The 19,182-nt window shown below is 42.1% G+C and overlaps 1 protein-coding gene across 4 annotated transcripts; it reads left to right on the top strand.

The window, feature by feature from the left end:
* The first annotated feature begins 552 nt into the window (after nucleotides 1–552).
* Nucleotides 553–17,848, top strand: LOC105931273 (moesin). Of its 4 annotated transcripts, none has more exons than XM_036127489.1 (14): nucleotides 553–659; nucleotides 5,196–5,279; nucleotides 5,367–5,462; nucleotides 5,604–5,726; nucleotides 7,021–7,172; nucleotides 7,278–7,361; nucleotides 7,447–7,593; nucleotides 7,752–7,848; nucleotides 8,980–9,143; nucleotides 9,330–9,460; nucleotides 9,674–9,834; nucleotides 10,231–10,323; nucleotides 11,152–11,313; nucleotides 16,942–17,848. In XM_036127489.1, the coding sequence occupies exons 1-14, from the start codon at nucleotides 651–653 to the stop codon at nucleotides 17,104–17,106; spliced, it is 1,668 nt and encodes a 555-aa protein (XP_035983382.1). In that variant the 5' UTR covers nucleotides 553–650; the 3' UTR covers nucleotides 17,107–17,848. The 4 variants fall into 4 exon arrangements, with proteins under 4 accessions (XP_035983382.1, XP_035983381.1, XP_035983380.1 ...); XM_036127488.1 differs by having other exon boundaries at nucleotides 11,077–11,313; XM_036127487.1 differs by lacking the exon at nucleotides 553–659 and having other exon boundaries at nucleotides 5,154–5,279; nucleotides 11,077–11,313.
* Nucleotides 17,849–19,182: the final 1,334 nt, after the last annotated feature.

Raw genomic sequence — 19,182 nt, 5'->3', positions numbered from 1 at the left:
CGCCCTCAGACAGAGTTGTTCCTTGGATGAGGACTCCTATCAATTCAGTCTATCTAATAGCGGGCTATGAAAGCAGAACATTAATTAGAGAAGCAGCCCGGAATCCCATGGTAACAGTACACGACCTCCATAGATTTACACTTCACAATATGATGTTTAGTCAATCTAGAAATCTCTGCTTTGGTCTCGTCTCTTCATCCACAGAAAATGTGAGGTGTGATCTTCACAGGCTGCAAATGCATGACCAGGGTCAGTTTATACAAAGATGGCTTTCTTCTATCTCTTGTCATGTACACATAAGTTATTGTGTTCAGCCTTTTCCTCACAAACTCAATGTCAATATATTTTCTTCTTCTTTTTTTTTTCTTTGCTGGACAAAAAAGGGTCACATGAGTAACAAAAAATATGTCCTATGATAATTTAGAAGACAGATGTTTACGGAGGGCAAAAACTGCCTCTTTAAAATGTCTGGGCCAGAGCTGCAGTTGGATTAACTGAACAAGCAGCACTTAGGAACAATACAATGGCCTATTCTCGGTCACTGTAATCCCTATAGGTATTGAAAGCACTTTCATATGACTGCAGAGAAAAGGCTTCGACAAACACGTCTCTGAAGAAGGATTTTAGTTGCTTATAAAAAAACAGCACAAATGTCAACTGTAAGTAGATATCATTGTTTTATATCCTTATTTCGGTTGTGCTTCATTCCTCTCTAAAGCCGTGAATGACAGTTTAGTGAAACGTGAGCTCGGTTAAAGCTATATTATTGTGATAGCCTGAGGTTCTGAAAGCATCTTTAGAGGAATTATGTTACAGTATGAGGTTTATTAGCTGCTTCTCATTTACTGTGATCATGTTGCTGAATTTAGTCTATTATCAAAACATATGTAGTAAGCTTGGTTATTATTTTCCTGAATATTAAGGGGAAACCATGTTTTAAGCAAGGTAATTTATCTTGTAATGGGGACAAACTGGAAACTCCCTCACTACAGACAGGTTAGTATAGATGTTAGTGTCTAGTATAGTATCTTTCTATGAGGTAAGATCACTTTCAAAATAGACTTGTACATAAAAGGACAGATGTGTGCATATTAGTCAGACGTTCCTGCCTATTTTCTGTTTTCTGGATCTAGCTATAGTACCTCATGTAACTACAACTGTGGAAAAACCTGAGAAACCACAGCAAAAATAACTACAGTTTATGTGGTACATTTAAGTAAAATTAACATTTCTTTTTATTTCATAAACTGATCTCAACATTTCCTCTAACTTCCAAACACTTTTATTTACCCATTTATTTTTAGAAGAAGAATAAAAGGTCCCTCTTTTTTTTTTCATTTGTAGACCAAAAATGAGAGTTCAAAGATCAATATTTGGGTGAATAATACTGACCTTCAGTCAAAGCTTTCATGTATCTTGGTTGGTTGATTTCATGCCAGTCATGATACAAATGTGGATGAGGTCTGAGGATTGGGCAATGACTGGTTATTGATCTGGTGGTCCATCAATACCTTGTTTATTATTATTATTATTATTATTATTATTATTATTATTATTATTATTATTATTATTATTATTATTATTACTAATTATTACTAATTATTACTAATTATTATTAACAGTGTAGATACATAATAATAGGAACAGTAGAGATTAAAAGTAGAGATGAAAAGAAAAATGCAAAAACAATTATTGGTATAATAAATAATGAGATTAGTCAAGATAAACGTGTAAAAAAAAGTGAGTCTTGAGAAGAGATTTGAATGAGAAGAGAGAATCAGTCACAAATGTGTCGTGGGGCAGAGTTCCAAAATATTTGATGGGTAACACGATTTTAGAGGAAGACCAGAGAGAAGGGAGTTAAAGTAAACTAATCGAGAAGTGACAAGTGGACTGATGTGGATGGCTGTGCTGGTGGGTGTAAGAGATGGATGGAGACGATCGATATTTTAAGGTGGTGATAGAAATAATTTGTTCCTGTTTTAACCCTAACCCTTCCCATAGGGAGCAACGTGCTGCCGCACACAGGGAGCAATCTGTGGTCAAGGCTCTTGTCCAGAGAGCCAGACTGAGTTTTGAACCAGGAACCTTTGCAGCCTTACCATGACACAAACACCCAGCTTCCTAACCATTAGGCCACTCGTCCCACAGCATGTAGGCTTCCACAAATGTGTAGACAGACCAATAGTATTGACATGAGATTGAAATGACAAGGTGCTATCATGGAGCTAATAATCAGCTGCAGTTGTAAAAGTGTTACATTAGGTTAAATTGGAATTGAGAAAGTTTTGATCAAATCGTGATTTATTTTCACCGAAGCAGTCAGAGGGGCAAGATGTTGCAAAGGTGGTTTTGGCCTTAGTGGAGAGGTAAAGCTGAGTGTCAACTGCATAGTGAATACCAAACTTTTTCAAAATGAAACCAAGTGGAAGAAGACAGATGATAAACTGCAGAATACCAAGAAAAAAAAAACCCTGAGGTACACCTTAAGTGACTGGGGAAGACTGGGATTTAAAGTTCTCAAGTTGAACAAATTGTTGACGGTCAGAGAGGTAAGATTTGAACAAATTCAAAGAGGTGCCGGAGAAACCGATGGAAAACAATCCGTCAAGGAGGACGTGGTAAGAAGTGGTATCAAATGCTGCGTTGAGGTCCGGGAGGATAAGTAGTGATAAAAGTCCGGAGACAGCAGCAAGGTCGACTGAAGACCTTCAAGATGAACGTTATCGTAAAAGTGAGTGTAAATCAGGGCCGCAACTGATGTTTGAAGTATTTTGAAAGTGAAAGGTATGGTAAATTGTAATTGTGGAAAAAGTTATTCAAATTACTACAATCATGGGAGTTATCGCAGCAATGTTGAGTGATGATGGGACAAAGTAAGTGGAGAGAGATGTGTCAATTATTTTAGTTATTAAAGAAGACGGCAAAGGTAGACGAGCCCTAACTGTGAGTGGAGGCAGTGGATCAAGCTGACAGGTAGAAGACTTGGATTTAAGGACGAGACTGCCAATTTCTGAAACAGTGGGAGTTGAAAGCTGGAGAAAGGTATAACAGAGGGGTTGTGAGAGGAAACGGGAAGAAGACCAGAGGAGGTGGATTGCATAGTGGAAAGCTCCGGAAGGATAGTTAAAAATGTTGCATTAAAAAAGTCATGAATCTGTTTCAGTAATCATTGGAATACACGTGAGATGTTTGGCCCAGCTGTGTGGCATGCTGTTGTCCTGCTGGAATAAAAACAATCCTTAGCCTATTATCTTTTTTAATCAAAGCAGGACTCTCTTATGAATCAGACCTTTAATTTCAATGAGACAATATGTATAAAGAAGCACATTCTCTTCCCGTCTTGATTCTATCCACAAATCTAGCTGTTATGCAAGAGTGGCAAGAAAACAAAATCCCTAGTCCTGCTTGCAGCTTGTGACGTGATGAAAGGCACAGCAGTTCATCTGGAGTAAGGTGCATTGGTCAAACTGAATCCACTGGCCTAGATGCAAAATGCTCTGTGTGATAGAAAAACTAATACTGCATACGTTGGTGGCAGCATCATGCTGTTGTGATGCTTCTCCTTAGCAAGGACAGAGAATCTGGAAAGTGGTAAATCTGGAAGATCTCCTGTTCAAGCTTGTAGTTGATTGTATTTATATTTTGTTCTGTTTTTATTGTTTTATCTTTGTGATTTTATTTAAAATGAAAAGTGCTTCACAATTAAAAGGATTATTATTCCAGTAGGACAGCAACCACAAGCATACAGCCAGAGCTACAATGGAATGGGCCAAATTAAGGTCTCACTCAAAGTCCATGCTTGAAACAGCTAGGTTTGGTCTGCCTTCCTCTTGGTCAAATTTTAGAAGCTTTCAATAGGACAATCCTCAGATGCTGACTTTTTATAAAATCCTATACATATCTTGGCTAGTGTTTCCAAAGCTAATATGAAGGAGCCCACTTGTTGTACCCCCACTGAAGCATCACAAAGTCTTCACCACATTTCCTCCAAGTTGTTTGTGCCACTGGCTTTTAGGCTTATTTGGGCCTCCATCAAAACCTTTGGACAACGATGTCTTGGACAAAGATGAGATTTGACTCAGAGAGGATGACCGTACTCCTCTTATTTTGAAAACCTCAGCCTGGCACTCCTTTGCCTCTCATTGATAATTTTATTTTATTTTTTTTATTTCTTTGCAGCTCCCGTATCCCTGTGAGCCTGCTGCAAACTGATCTTACTGTGCACTTCATCCCACCATTTGCTATTTCCTCTGTAGATTATTGTCATCCAATGGTTCATGAGAGACATTCAAATGAGTTGGTGGTTAACGTGGCCAGTGGTCAGACATTTATATAGCTTTGCTGTCGCCCACAACTAAACCATCACCTGTCAAGATTTGGACTGAGGACCAGAAATTCCAGCCAGACACAAAGTGTAAATAAAATAAGAAAACTCATGGCAGACACAGCAGGTAGCAATTTGGCCGTGGAGAGAGCTTCACTCACTAAGCCAGAGCATAATTAAGAGTTCATTGGACAGGCAATAGTCATAAATGTTGAGGTAGAAGTCAACAAACACATCCAGATGTTAGGCAAAGCACATAGATTGGGGGACCGGAATAAGGTCTCAGTCTAGAAATCGGAATCTTGGTAGAAGTGGAAGCAGTAGTAGAAGTGGAAGGCCAAGGCGAGGCAGGAAACTCATGGAAAAACACTGGACATCTGCTAACAAGAGCTTTCAATAATCTGGCGAGGAGGCAGTGGCTGTGAAGCACTAAAGTAGTGCAGATCACGGATGTGAGGCGCTCATTTGCAGACAAAATTTGCTGTGGTTTCTTAATCCATTTCCGAGTTGTTTGTCTGTACATGGTCTCACTGTTTAGACCCCTCAAGGATATGTTTGCCTCAAAATGACCCCCATGTTCTCTGTTAAGACTATAAATCACTATGGGCTTCATTTTTTGATTGTAGTCCCCACCAACCTCTTGCGATTGGATGCTCCTGGTTGAACAGAAGAATGTAAGGAACACACTTTTTGGCCATTTTGATGTAAAGAAGCCAACGCATGTAGTGTTGTTACAAAGAACAGTGTTATCTCAAAATTAGTGTTCTCCATTCTCCGAATTGTAGCTCTGCATGCGAACCAGCACTTTTTCCAGTGACTCACGCTTATGAACAGCCGGGAGCTTTTCCTCTTTTTTTTTCTCTGGCAGATCAATGTCCGAGTCACCACGATGGATGCGGAGTTGGAGTTCGCCATCCTGCCGAGCACGACTGGCAAACAGCTTTTTGACCAGGTACAACAGGTGGAAATTACAACCAGACAGGAAGTCGGACAGAAAGAAAGAAAGTGCGATCTTGATCCTCTCTGCTGATGTATTTAGGTGGTGAAGACCATTGGGCTAAGAGAAACATGGTTCTTCGGCCTTCAATATCAGGACAGCAAAGGCTTCTCCACCTGGCTCAAGATGAACAAGAGAGTGAGTTGAAAATCCGAGTATACACTTTGCATGACCCTGCTCGTATAAATGCCTCTGTTTTTGGTTTGCCGTGTCACTTCAATGAGGCTAATCGGTATCCATTTATTCTCGGACTCCCCCACTTTGGGGCACCAATCCCAGGTGACGGCTCAAGATGTGAAGAAGAACAACCCCCTGTTGATTAAGTTCAGGGCCAGGTTTTACCCAGAGGACGTAGCCGAGGAGCTGATCCAGGAGGCAACGCAGCGCCTCTTCTTCCTGCAGGTCATTTGATGCCACATTTTTCTTCCCTCTAATGGAAAGGCTAAACACCCTGCGATTGGTTGCATCCTGTTTGTTGAAACAGAAGCGCTGGCGATGCTCTATTTATGCACGTCTAGTAGCTCACAGAGGAATTTTAATGAAAAAAAAACAAAAACTAATCCAAACAAAATGCAAGACTTGTCCTAATGACCAGTGGGGCTTTCATGGTGACTCACACAGATCTTCACACCCACATGGATGCTCTGTAGGGACGAAGACACAAAAACAAAACACAGATTCATGTGTGTACACAGTCCCTTACAAAAGTAATGACATCCCTTGAACCTTTTGGCATTTTGTCACTTCAAAGGATTTTAATGGGGTTTTTAATGTGATAGATCAACATAACTGTGAAGTGGTGGGAAAATGGAATATAATTTTTTCTTATGAATGCTGACAAATAAAAACCTGAAAAGTCTGATGTGCATGTGGATTCAAGTGTTTTTAGAACCACCTTTTGCTGCTATTACAGCTGTCGCTACATCCCCACGGCACCATGGAGCTAAATACAGGATTGACCTGGATTTAGCTCCACCCACCTTCCGTGACCCTCAGGAAGAAAACCTTATCCATAACATGCCGCTGTTACAGCCAAGTGTTATCAGGGGGAAGGTGTGTTCACGTGGTGTTTATTTTATGTTTTGCATGGAGGCCAGAAAGTAACGTTTCGGTCTCATCTGACTGCAGCACCTTCACTCACGTGCTTGGCGTGCCTTCTTTATGGGTCTGCTAATGGCTTTCTGTCAAAACGGCTTTCTTTTTGTCGCTCTTCTTTGAACTCCCGGAGCAGAGATTTGGATCTCTGCAGCTCGTTTCAAAATCACCACAGGTCTCTTTTATGCTTTTTATCAGTTTGGTGACTTCCAAAGGCAACTGGTTGTGCTGGAATTTATTCATTAAAGTGGACTGAATATATATATATATATATATATATATATATATATATATATATATATATATAAAAAAATAAAAGCACAACTCACCATTCGGTTTTATCTTTGATGAAAATATGTTAGATGTCCATTAGATACTTTACTTCCACTTCACAGTTAGGTGGTACTTTGTAATGATCCATCACATAAAATCCAAATGGAAAATACTCTAAGGTGCAATAGGACAAAACCAGTCCAAGGGGTGTGAATACTTCCGCAAGGCGCTGTATATACCTGAACACGTGCACTGTCTTCTCAGCGAGAGGCGCTTAAACTAATCAGTGTTGTACTTATTCTCAGGAGCCTTTGTTTTTCTGTTTCAGGTGAAAGAGAGCATCCTGAACGACGACATTTATTGTCCACCCGAGACCGCAGTGCTCCTGGCATCGTATGCAGTGCAGGTCAAACACGGAGACTACAGCAGATATTATCACGTACCGGGATACCTCGCCAAAGAGAAGTTGCTGCCACAGAGGTAGAGCATCCCGTGCATATAAGTGTAAACCAAAAAAGTTCACCTTAATTCCAGTTCCAGTCACCTGAATTCTAATCGGTTTGTCCTCTTTACGGATAAAACCAGGGTTTTGGAGCAGCACAAGCTGAATAACAATCAGTGGGAGGAAAGAATCCAGGTGTGGCATGAAGAGCACAAGGGAATGCTGAGGTAGGAAGATCGCAGTAGAAAGAGCGTTAATGGGCTTTTAGCAGACCTGTGTTACGGCAGGTCATTAACCTGCTAATCACTGCAGGGAGGACGCAATGTTGGAGTATCTGAAAATAGCCCAAGACCTGGAAATGTACGGGATCAACTACTTCAACATTAAGAACAAGAAAGGGTCTGAGCTGTGGCTGGGAGTGGATGCACTGGGGCTAAACATCTATGACAAGAAAGACAAGTAGGTCACAGCTGGATCAGAATGCTGAACAAAAAAAAAAAAAAAATCTGCACATATTTCCCCCCAGTTTATCAGAAGCAAAGATGCCTCAGATTGCCAAAACCTCTGGGCTGAACAAGTTGGCCGCTTACACCCTAAACCTACTGATGTTTCTGCAGGATGACCCCAAAGATTGGCTTCCCCTGGAGCGAGATCCGGAACATTTCATTCAACGACAAGAAATTTGTCATCAAGCCAATTGACAAGAAAGCCCCGGTAAGTTAAATAAAAAAAATAATAAAAAAATGTCCTTTCAATCGTATCTTCCGCAATGATTCTTAATTTTTTTCTATGGTCTGGAAAGGTATTGCTACCCCTTAATTAACACCAATTAACACAACCTCCACTGTACGTAATTTAGATCTATTGTAATAGAGCAACAAAAGTAGGGCAAAGTAATGGACAGAAAGTGACACATGGTTTTTGATCATTGTTATCAAATAAGAAATTTTAAAACAGTGACATGCATTTCTGTCTAGAATCCCCCGAGTCTTTACTTTGTGAAACCAACTTTTGCTGCAATTTCAGCTGCGGGTCGGTTGGGGTACATTTCTACCACCTTTGCAAATCTAAAAAACAAAAATGCAATAAGGAAAATGCAATCTGGAAGAGGGGCTTTCTTTAAGCGTGTTTACCTCCTGTCTAATCTGACCAGCTTCCATGTCACTGCTCAACAGAAGCATCCCCACAGCATGATAGGGCCACCACCGTGGGTCAGTCACCATAGGGATATTGTGTTTTTTTTTTTTGCAGCTTTTATAGGCTTTTATGCAGCCCCACTGCACAAACACTTCCCCATAAAGATGAAGTTTGTCGTCGTCCTTTGGCGAAATGGGAACAGACAGCATTTCAGTCTCCACATCGTGATTCATAGAACGCTCTGGGTTAAATAAATCCTCTTCCTCCACCGACAGTTGCCAGGACCGTTCCTCTTAAAAAGAACTTCCACAACTAGATTTGAAGTTTTTTCCTAGCACGGCTTCTAAGAAATGCAGATTTGTATTTCTTTCTGTGTGTTTGTAAACAGAAGATGTGACAGAACCCATTTGATACTGGTGAAATGATCAATTTGCAAAAGCACAAATTACAGCGAGTAGAGTTTCGACAGCAGCTGCTACTTGATCTCATCTACAGACATGTGCTCGGCCCCCTCAGCCCGTCTTTTGACTCCATGCCCAGATTTAGGGAATCATCCAAGAGTCTTGGGGGAAATAAATTATAAAATTCTTCAAAAAACAAACAACAACAAAAAAAACTTTTTTAGATTGAGACCCATTGCTTTATTGTTGGAAAAAAAATTTGGCATGTCATTATGGCTAAAAGCATTTGCTGATTCCTTTGATCCAGGACTTTGTTTTCTATGTACCTCGTCTGCGAATCAACAAACGCATCCTGGCATTGTGCATGGGAAATCATGACCTGTACATGCGCAGACGCAAACCAGACACCATCGAGGTGCAGCAGATGAAGGCCCAGGCCAGAGAAGAGAAGAACAAAAGGCAAATGGAGAGGTATGGGAAGCTGGAATAACAGAGGCCTCTGTTATTTGATTGTTTTTTGGTGTGTGTGCGCGTGTGTGTGTGTGTGTTTTTTTTTTAAACTTTACACTGTGTTCTCTCCACTTTAAGAAGAAGGAAAAAAACTGTCACGAAATGAAGTTTTTCTAATGTCTATTTATGCACAATTCTCCTTGTCAGGGCCCTGCTCGAGAGTGAGAAAAAGAAGCGAGAAAACGCCGAGAAGGAAACAGAGAAGATTGCCCGCGAGACCATGGAGCTGATGGAAAGATTGAGACAGATTGAAGAGCAGACAAAGAGAGCTCAAGATGGTCTGACAACTTTCTGAATACAAATCCTTATTACCTTCAGCTTTGTGTGGTTGCTTTCTGTTAAATGATGTTTTTAAAAAAAAAAATTTAAAAAAAAAGCAGATTAACACATCTGCACAGGCCTGATCTTAGGGTTGCCGCGAAGCTGCGCCGTGTATGTGCCCCTGTTGGGTGCGGTGTGTGTGACCCGCGCGTGTGGGGATGTTGCTTTAGAGCTGGAGGAGCAGACTCGTCGAGCCCTCGAGTTGGAGAAGGAGAGAACAATCGCCCAGGAGGAGGCAGAGCGTCTGGACAACGACCGCAGAGCTGCGGTGGAGGCGAAAGCGGCCCTGCTGCACCATTCTGAGACCCAGATCAAGAGCCAGGAAGGCCTGGTATGCGCGCACCATGCAGATTTGTTATTCATCTAGTTAAAGGGAGTTACGCCTTCAGGCGCTGATAAACCGGGGGGGAGTGGGGAAAAAACACCTTCCCATATTTCAAGATTTACAGATCAAGGCCCCAAAGTCAAAACTAAAAGCTTTTTTGGTTGGGCACAATTAATTAAAATTTAAACATAAAAATACGATGATGCACGTCAACAAATTAGGCATGCAGGCCCCGACAGGCGCCGGCACGCACACACACACACACACGGGCGCTCGCTCATTCGTTCTCTCCAGCACACTTCACACTCACAAACGGAGCACAATGACCTTAGATCAGAAGCACTCTTACCTCTTTTTTTTTTTCTTTTTTTTTTTTTCCATTTGTGTGCATGGTTTGTGCAGGCCACTGAGCTGGCTGAGCTTACCACTAAGATCTCCCAGCTGGAAGAAGCCAAGAAGAAAAAGGACGAGGAGGCGCAGCAATGGCAGAAAAGGGTGAGAGAAAATTAGAGAAGGCATGAGAGGGATAGAGGATGAAAGAGGGGTGTGTGACGGCAGGTCTGGGTTGGGTAAAAGCTGATTAGGAGCATACAACTGCTCTGGTTTTCACTGGATCATGGGAGCCCTGGGTGCCATTGTTGCATCTAGCAAACTAGATAATGCGAATGCAAATCTACCTCAGGGACTCTGTAAAGTGAAGCAAATCAGTGTGCAAATAAGGAATCCAGGGGGAAGTGCTGGCCGAGTGGTTGCGCTCTGAGAAGGATGCAAGTACCCGGTTCGATCCCAACTGCCTGCACTCTGGGTCCTTGAGCAAGACCGTCAACCCCCAACTGCTCCCCAGGCGCCCTACAGTGGCAGCCCACTGCTCCCCAATGGGGATGGGTTAAATGCAGAGAAAGGGGAGTGGTGGCCTACTGGTTAGAGCACAGAGCTTTGGTCCCAGAGGTTCTGAGTTCAACTCCCACAAGCTGCCATTCTGGGTCCCTGAGCAAGACCCTTAACCCCAGGCACCGCACAGTGGCAGCCCACTGCTCCCCATGGGCATGGGTTAAGATGCAGAAGTGGATTTATCCATTGTAAGATCAATATAGTAATAATAACTGATATTAATATTACTAAACCTAGATGGAAGTCAAATCAAACAGTAACTTGTGCCATTTTTTTTTATTATTTTGGAGCAGATCTGCACGATTACCTGTAAAACGTATTAGGATCCAACCACAGCACTTCACCGTGTGTTGACAGGCCACGATGGTAGAAGCTGATTTGGAGCGAACCAAAGATGAGCTGAAGACTAAACTAATGGGTGTCCAAATCCAGAATTCCACCCACCCCCACATGCACGACGAGAACGACGAGACGGACGAGAGCAGCGCCGAGGCGAGCGCCGAGCTGACCTCCCCCGGCATGGTGCGAGATCGCAGCGAGGAGGACAGGGTGACGGAGGCGCAGAAGAACCAGAGGCTGCAGAAGAACCTTAAGGTGAGATGAGGCCGAGTTTTTCAGGCAGGGGGGGGGGGGGCTTTTGAAATGGCACACCGCCCAGGGAGCCATTTTATTGGGGTTTGGGTGGATTGAGTTTTCTATTGCTTATTAAGATGCATTTACTGTCAGACAAAATGTCAGTACACATCAGCTGGTGTTTTTTGCCTGACACATCCACAAGGTCCGCGCGGCCATATTACGTTATTTTGGCAAAAAATTTTCTTGGAAAATTTCTAACTACTCGGACAGTCGCGCGCGGAAAAATATGGCGGACGAGCAAGCGCTCCTTCTGGCGGAGGTTCTTAAATATATTTATGATTCGGCCCAAAAAGATCACCGCGATCAACAAATTGTTAACAATTCCCGGACAGAAATCACTGTCACTCTTGGAAGAAAGTAAGAGTGTTAAATGTTGGAAACCACTGTGTTTTCTACTTTTACATGTACTGGGGTGTGGTAAGCTTGGCGTACGGGCGCAACGCTGCCCTCTAGAGTCTAGGAGAATAGTGCAACTTCGGAGGAAAAGCTACACAAAGCATAAATGCTGCAGACGTTGTGTCCGCACGTCTCATTTCCACACAGAATGCATGTGCGTCAAGCGTAACTCAGCCTTTATGCTGCCTAACGTGGTGCCTGATTGAAGTTCAACATTAAGAGAGTATTTTGCCAAGCCTTGTTTTAGGACTGATTGCAGAATTGAAAGGTAATAGCCAATACAAATTTAAACTGTATTTACAACTGTTTTTGTTTGTTTTTTTGTATTTATTGTTTAATTTTTACCTTATAATATTAGAACTCAGAAATTGTGCAATATGCTTTGGGGAAAAAGTGGCTTTACAGAAGTGTGAATCTGTGATGTTAATTGAGCTTATATATATATATATATGCAGCAGCCAGTTTTTATATTCAACAAAGTTGAACAAATTCATCTTAATCTCTTCCCTTATGATCAATTGATCCTATTTACATCAAGATTTTAAACACTTAGACTAATCCAATCTGAGCTGGATAATTTAACACTGGACAGAGATTCTTCAAAATTGATTTATGAAACCTGTATTCTATTTGAGCAACAACTTGCTATATTTAGACCGGTCCAACAGGGATTGCATTATTCCACGTCGATTACAGGTTCGTTAACGCCTTTGACGTGTTTGCGAAAACCACAAAACAGGAAATTGCTGGAGTGCTTTAAAATATTGTCCAGGTATTGCCTTGACTCGCCTTGACTTGCCTCAACACGAGCCATGAGCGCAGGGAGAGAGAGAGAGAGCGGCTCACCCAGGGCGCCGTTCCTGCAGCAACCGGCAGTGTTTTCATGAGTTCCAGCAACAGGTTAAACGGTCTGGGGCTGCATGGAGCTTTTAGGAGACAGGGCAGACAAATTAATTCTGAAATGCACTTTCTGGGAAATTGTGTTTTATGAATTTTGAAATGCACTTTCTGGGAAATTATGTTTAATGAATCGGGGGGTGCTCCTGACGAAAGGCAAGAAAATTGTTGCAACGGGAAGTTTTTTATAACGGCAGACAAAATCCACCCAAACAAGACTGTGTTAAGAGAAAACATCCTGCTTCTTTCTAAATACAAAGCTTCAGCTCCACTGGCAAGGTAAGAAATCTTAAGTACTTATTAACACATGGGCCGAAGCGAGCCCTTTTCTGTAAAGTTAATCTAAGGACAGTGCACTTAATGATTATATGGCGCCTAACAAAAGTATTCACACCCCTTGAACTCATTTAAATTTTCTCCTATTGCAACAAAACCCTTCGATGTGTTTTGTTGGGATTTTTTTCTTTTTTGTGTGACAGACCAGCACATATGTATGATTCAACATCTTCTTGTCACATAAAACAATCTTGGAAGTAAGATGTGCGCAGCTGCATTCAGCCCCCTTTTGCAGTTACCCTGAAATAAAATCCAGCGCAGCCAGTTGACTCAGGGAGAACGTTGTGGAGAAATCTAAGGCGGGGTTAGTTTAGAAAACAATCTCCAAAGAGCTTTGCGCTGGGAGACGTTAACTAAAAATGGAAAGCTAATGGACGTCTTCCTGAGCCGACACGGGGAGCAAGGAGAGCGTTGATCAGAGAAGCAGGAGGAGCTGCAGAGCTCCACAGGTCAGGAGGCTGAATCCGTTCACAGGGAAACTATTAGTTGCCTGCTTTATGAATCTACCCTTTTGTGGAGGAGTGGCGAAAAGAAAGCCATTGTCGCCATTTTGCAAAGGAGAAATAGCAAAAAGGTCCATCTCTGGATGTGTAAAACTGGTAGAGAGCTGCACTAGGACACGGAGCTGTAATGGCAATAATAGGGGGTTGAGCAAAGTCCTGACATCATTTACAGTTATGTTCTTCTTTGTGTCAATTATTCACATAAAAATTCCAACAAAGTACGTTAAAGTTTAGGACTAAATGTGAAAAGTTCCAAGGTGTTTGGATACTTTTAGACAAGGCAAGGCAAGGCAAGGCAAGGCAAATTTATTTATATAGCACAATTCAGTACAGAGACAATGCAAAGTGCTTTACATGATTAAAATATAGGAAAATAAAACAGAATAAAAGCAAGTAGGGATAGTATAGAAACAAAAAAGAACATTTGAAAACAGTAAAACATTTTAACTTGAACATTCAAAGGCAATTTTAAACAAATGTGTTTTTAATCTCGATTTAAAGGAACTCAGGCTTTCTGCACTTTTACAGTTTTCTGGAAGTTTGTTCCAGATAAGTGGAGCATAGGAACTGAATGCTGCTTCTCCGTGTTCGGTTCTGGTTCTAGGTATGCAGAGTAGGCTGGAGCCAGAAGACCTGAGTGTTCTGGAGGGTTGATACACTGATAACAAGTCTGTGATGTATTTAGGTGCTAAGCTATTCAGGGATTTATAGACTAACAGAAGTATTTTAAAGTCTATTCTCTGAGATACAGGGAGCCAGTGTAAGGACTTTAGAACTGGGGTGATGTGCTCTACTTTCTTAGTCTTAGTGAGGACGCGGGCAGCAGCATTCTGGATCAGCTGCAGCTGTCTGACCCACTTTTTAGGCAGACCTGTAAAAACACCGTTGCAGTAATCAATTCTACTAAAAATAAACGCATGGATTAGTTTTTCCAGATCCTGCTGAGACATCAGTTCTTTAATCCTGGAAATGTTCCTCAGGTGATAAAAAGCTGACCTTGTAATTGTCTTTAGATGCTTTTGGAGGTTCAGGTCTGAGTCCATCACTACACCCAGGTTTCGGGCCTGATTGGTGGTTTTTAGTTGAAGTGACTGAAGCTGTGTGCTAACTTTTGATCTCTCCTCTATTGGTCCAAAGATTATTACTTCTGTTTTGTTTTTGTTCAACTGAAGAAAATTTTGGCACATCCACGTATTGATTTCTTCTAGGCATTTATTCAGTGCCTGAACTGGTCCATAGTCACCTGGTGACATGGTGATGTAGAGCTGTGTGTCGTCTGCATAGTTATGGTAGCTGATGTTGTTATTTTTTATTATCTGGGCTAGAGGGAGCATGTAGATATTGAAGAGGAGGGGACCCAGGATGGACCCTTGGGAAACCCCACATGTGATTTTTGTCGTCTGGGATGTAAAGTTACCTACTGATACAAAAAAGTCCCTGTCCTTTAAGTAGGATTTAAACCAGTGGAGAGCTGTACCACAGAGGCCGACCCAGTTTTCCAGACGTTCTAACAGAATGGAGTGATCGACAGTATCAAATGCTGCACTGAGGTCCAATAGTACCAGCACGGTGGTTCTTCCACAGTCTGTATTTATATGGATGTCATTAAACACCTTGATGGGCGGTCTCTGTACTGTGGTGAGCACGGAAACCAGACTGGAAAACGGGTTAAGGCTGGTCGTTGTTAAGAAGGTGTTTAATTGTTGAAATACAGCTTTTTCAATAATCTTACTGATAAAGGGTAGGTTTGAGATGGGCCTGTAGTTCTGGAGTAGAAGTTTGTCTAAATTGTTCTTTTTCAGCAGTGGTTTGATATTGCTGTTTTTAGGGACTGGGGGAAAACACCTGACAGAAGGGACGTGTTTATTATCTGAGTCAAATCAGACGCTATGACAGGTAAAACTTTTTTAAATAAAGCTGTAGGGTAGAACATCAAGACAGCATGGAGGAGGAAGTTAGCTGCTGAATGATCTGCTCTAAGCTTTTGTGGTTTATTTCGGCTGAAATGGGACATTTTGTCAGAAAGTAGTTCTAGCTGAATAAAGCATTGGTTCTGGTGTTGATATGGTAAGTACAAAGTGATCCTCTAATTTTTAGGATTTTTTCAGTAAAGAAGTTAGCAAATTCATTGCAGGCCCTGGTGGAGTGGAGTTCTGAAGCCACGGACACAGGAGGATTTGTTAACCTGTCAACTGTGGAAAATAAGACACGAGCATTATTAATGTTTTTCTTAATGATCTCAGAGAAGAAAGATTCTCTTGCATTTTTCAGTTGTAAGTTATATCTGTAAAGTCTCTCTTTATAGATGTCAGTAGTGAACCTGGAGTCTGTTCTTTCTCCACCTGCGTTCAGCTTTCCGACATTCCCTTTTTTCACCTCTAACTGCTGAAGCATTTCTCCAAGGAGATTTTTTCTTCCCCGAAAAAAACTTCACTTTGACTGGAGCAATGCAGTTAATGATGTCTGAGACTTTAGACTGAAAGTTATCTACTGGCTCATCTACTGAGTTGCAGCCCAAGGTTGAAGTATCAGAGTAAGCATGAATAAAAGTTTCCGTGGCATTGTCCTTAAAGGTGCGTTTTCTTACGATGTCCCTTTGGCTAAATGAGTCACTGGAAATGATGCTTTCAAAGGTAACAGAACAGTGATCAGATAGGGCAACATCAGTTACATTGACCTGTGAAATGTTTAGACCTTTAGTGATGATCAAGTCTAAAATATGTCCCTGTTTGTGTGTTGGCTGTTTAACGTGTTGACTTAAACCAAAGTTTCTAAGTGTGTCACACAGTTCTTTTGCACAAGCACTGTTTGTTGATCCAGCAGCTTTTCCCTGACAAGCATCAGTATTTGTCCCAGCATACAAAAAATCACAACTGAACATAACGGTCAACCTCAGAAAATAGAAGAAACGATGCTGAGTATTTTCAGGAGACTGTGACTATGCATCAGAGGCCGTTGTCGGGCTTTTGCCCCCTCGACTAGTGCTTTCTTTCCTGTTTTGAGTCACTAGGTTTGTACTGTGAAAAGCACATTTGTTATTTTGTAGATAGTTTGGTTTGCCCTCTCCTACCTGTTTTTTTTTTTTTTTTTATAGGTTTTGACTCTTGGTGTAAACATGGCAGCGTAATCGCTCTTTCAAATTGTGCCTCGCCAGAACTAAGTGCACTTTACATAATTAAACGCCGTTGCACCCGTGGTACATCATGATTGTTATGGTTTCAATCAAGGTGCGGATCTTGTCTGCCATCCGAACAGCGCATCGTGTTTTAGGCCGGACTGGACCGAAAAATAGCCTGAATCAATGACGCCAGTCCAGGGTTTGTCTGTTGTTGTGGGTTTTTTTTTTTTTTTTTTTTTAGATGGAACCGGGAGAGTGTGGGAGAGAGGAGCGAGGTTGCTGATTAGTCTCCCAGACCGAGGCAAAAGGTTTCTATTCTCCTCTGTTCTCTTTCAGTTCCTGAGCACCGAGCTGGCCAGAGCCGTGGACGAGAGCAAGAAGACCCCCAATGACCTGATCCACGCCGAGAACGTGAGGGCGGGCCGTGACAAATACAAGACCCTGCGTCAGATTCGCCAGGGCAACACGAAGCAGCGCATCGACGAGTTTGAGTCCATGTGAGACAGTCGGGCTCGAAGCAGCGACGGCGCCGAGGGTGAATTGGAAAATTTAGACGAGTAGAAGCTGATTATTGTCCGAGAAAAAAAAAAAAAATGTCCCGATGTAACCAAAATCATTTATGCCATCTCTGCTTGAAATAAGACGGCACATCCTCAGCGTCCGGCCGGAGCTGGAAACTTGCATGTTTGTCCTCTTTCGACCGACGCCCCGGACAGTCTGCTTACACACAGCTGCAGTTTCAAAGCGACCGTTCGGGAAACTTCTCCCCGTGTGGACTGACTGAAAGCGCTGGCGTTCGAGGCCAGTTGCACTTATTCCAAGTGAACCGCTGTTTGTCTAGGAGAATAAAAATGCACAGGAGCGAGTGGCTCTACTCTGTTTTCTGTTCTGCTTCCATGTGAATGACTGAGCATCACCTTCAATGTGCCTAATGAGGCACAATGTCACCAATTATCACTTTTGCCAGTCATGAGCACGACACACTGAATTCCCATCATCATCTCCCCATCAGTGCGCTTACAGTTTTATTACCCAGTCTTCCAAAAATGGGTTTTTTGTTTTTTTTGTTTTTTAACAAATCAAGCAGTTCCGTCGGCTCTTTCTTTCCTTAATGAATCAAAATGCAAAGGTATGTTATTAGGCGAGATTTGCTTGGATTACCATAAATAACTGTTTTAACCATCGGTGAATTGTTCACACTTGTAAACTTGTCATTATTGGAAAATAAAGAGAATAAAGCACAGCCTGGATATAGTTCATTATATATTCCATGAAGCTTAGCTGCAAGTGACTGAATGGTGTCGTTTTTTTAAAGCTTTTGCATGAATAAATTTGTATTAAGCCCCCTTTACTCTTGAACCCCCAAATAAAATCCAGTCGACTGCCTTCTGAAGTTCCCTAATTAATAAAACAGTTTAGCTCGGTGGTTTGTCACGGTATCAACACAAGCTTCAGTATCCAGTGGCTTGTGAAAGTATTCATACGCCTTGAACCTTTCCACATATTGTCGCATTACAATCATAAATATATTTTACTGGAATTTTATGTGAAAGACCAACACAAAGCGGTATACAATTGTGAAGTAGGAAGACAATTATGCATGATTTATTTCTTTTGTTTTTGTTTTTTACATATAAAAAAACAAAAAAGGGCATTGTGCAAAAGTATTCAGTCCCCTGAGTCAATACTTTTGTGGAAACTTCTTTTGCTGCAATTCCAGCTGCAAGTCTTTTAGGGTATTTCTCTAGTGGCTGAAATTTTTGCCCATGCTTCTTCAGCTCAAGCACAGTTAGGTTAGATGGAGAGCGTTTGTGAACAGCAGTTTTCCGATCTTGCCACAGATTCTTAATTGGGTTCAGGTCTGGACTTTGACTGGGCCATTCTATCACATGAATATGTTTTGTTTTAAACCAGTCCATTGTAGCCCTGGCTTTATGTTTCGGGTCGTTGTCCGGCTGGAAGGTGGCCCAGTCTCAAGTCTTTTGCTGACTCCAACAGGTTTTCTTCCAAGATTACCCTCTCATTCGGCTCCATCCATCTTCCCTTCAACTCTGACCACCTTCCCTGTCCCTGCTGGAGAGAAGCACCCCCGGGGTGTGATGCTGTCACCACCATATTGACAGTGGGGATGATCTGTTCAGAGAGATGTACAGAGTTAGTTCTCCTAATAATTGTCCTGTGGACAAATCCCCCCCACCTGAGCTGTGGATCTCTGCAGTTCACCCAGAGTCACCATGGGCCTCTTGGCTGCATCTCTGATCAGGGCTCTCCTTGTTCGGCCCATAAGCCCAGGTGGACGGCCTCGTCTTGGAAGGTTTACAGTTGTACCATTTTCTTTTTCCATTTCCGGATGATGGATTGAAAAGTGCTCCGTGAGATGTTCAAAGCTTGGGGAATATTTTTATAGCCTGAGCCTGCTTTAAACGTCTCCACGTCTTTATCCTTGACCTGTCTGGTGTGTTCCTTGGACTTCATCGTGCTGTTTGCGCTCCAATACTCTCTTGACCAACCTCTGAGGCTGTCACAGGGCAGCTGTATTTGTACTGAGCTCAGATGACACACAGGTGGATTCTGGTC

Source organism: Fundulus heteroclitus, chromosome 23, assembly GCF_011125445.2.
Source record: "Fundulus heteroclitus isolate FHET01 chromosome 23, MU-UCD_Fhet_4.1, whole genome shotgun sequence".
NCBI lineage: Eukaryota > Metazoa > Chordata > Actinopteri > Cyprinodontiformes > Fundulidae > Fundulus > Fundulus heteroclitus.
This window is presented reverse-complemented; position numbering and strand designations above follow the sequence as displayed.

Coding starts and splice junctions, on each gene's coding strand:
- LOC105931273 (XM_036127487.1), top strand. CDS start 5,154: ATGAACAGCCGGGAGCTTTTCCTCTTTTTTTTTCTCTGGCAGATCAAT. Junction 7,173..7,277: donor GAGAAGTTGCTGCCACAGAG/GTAGAGCATCCC, acceptor GGATAAAACCAG/GGTTTTGGAGCAGCACAAGC. Junction 10,324..11,076: donor CGCAGCAATGGCAGAAAAGG/GTGAGAGAAAAT, acceptor GTGTGTTGACAG/GCCACGATGGTAGAAGCTGA.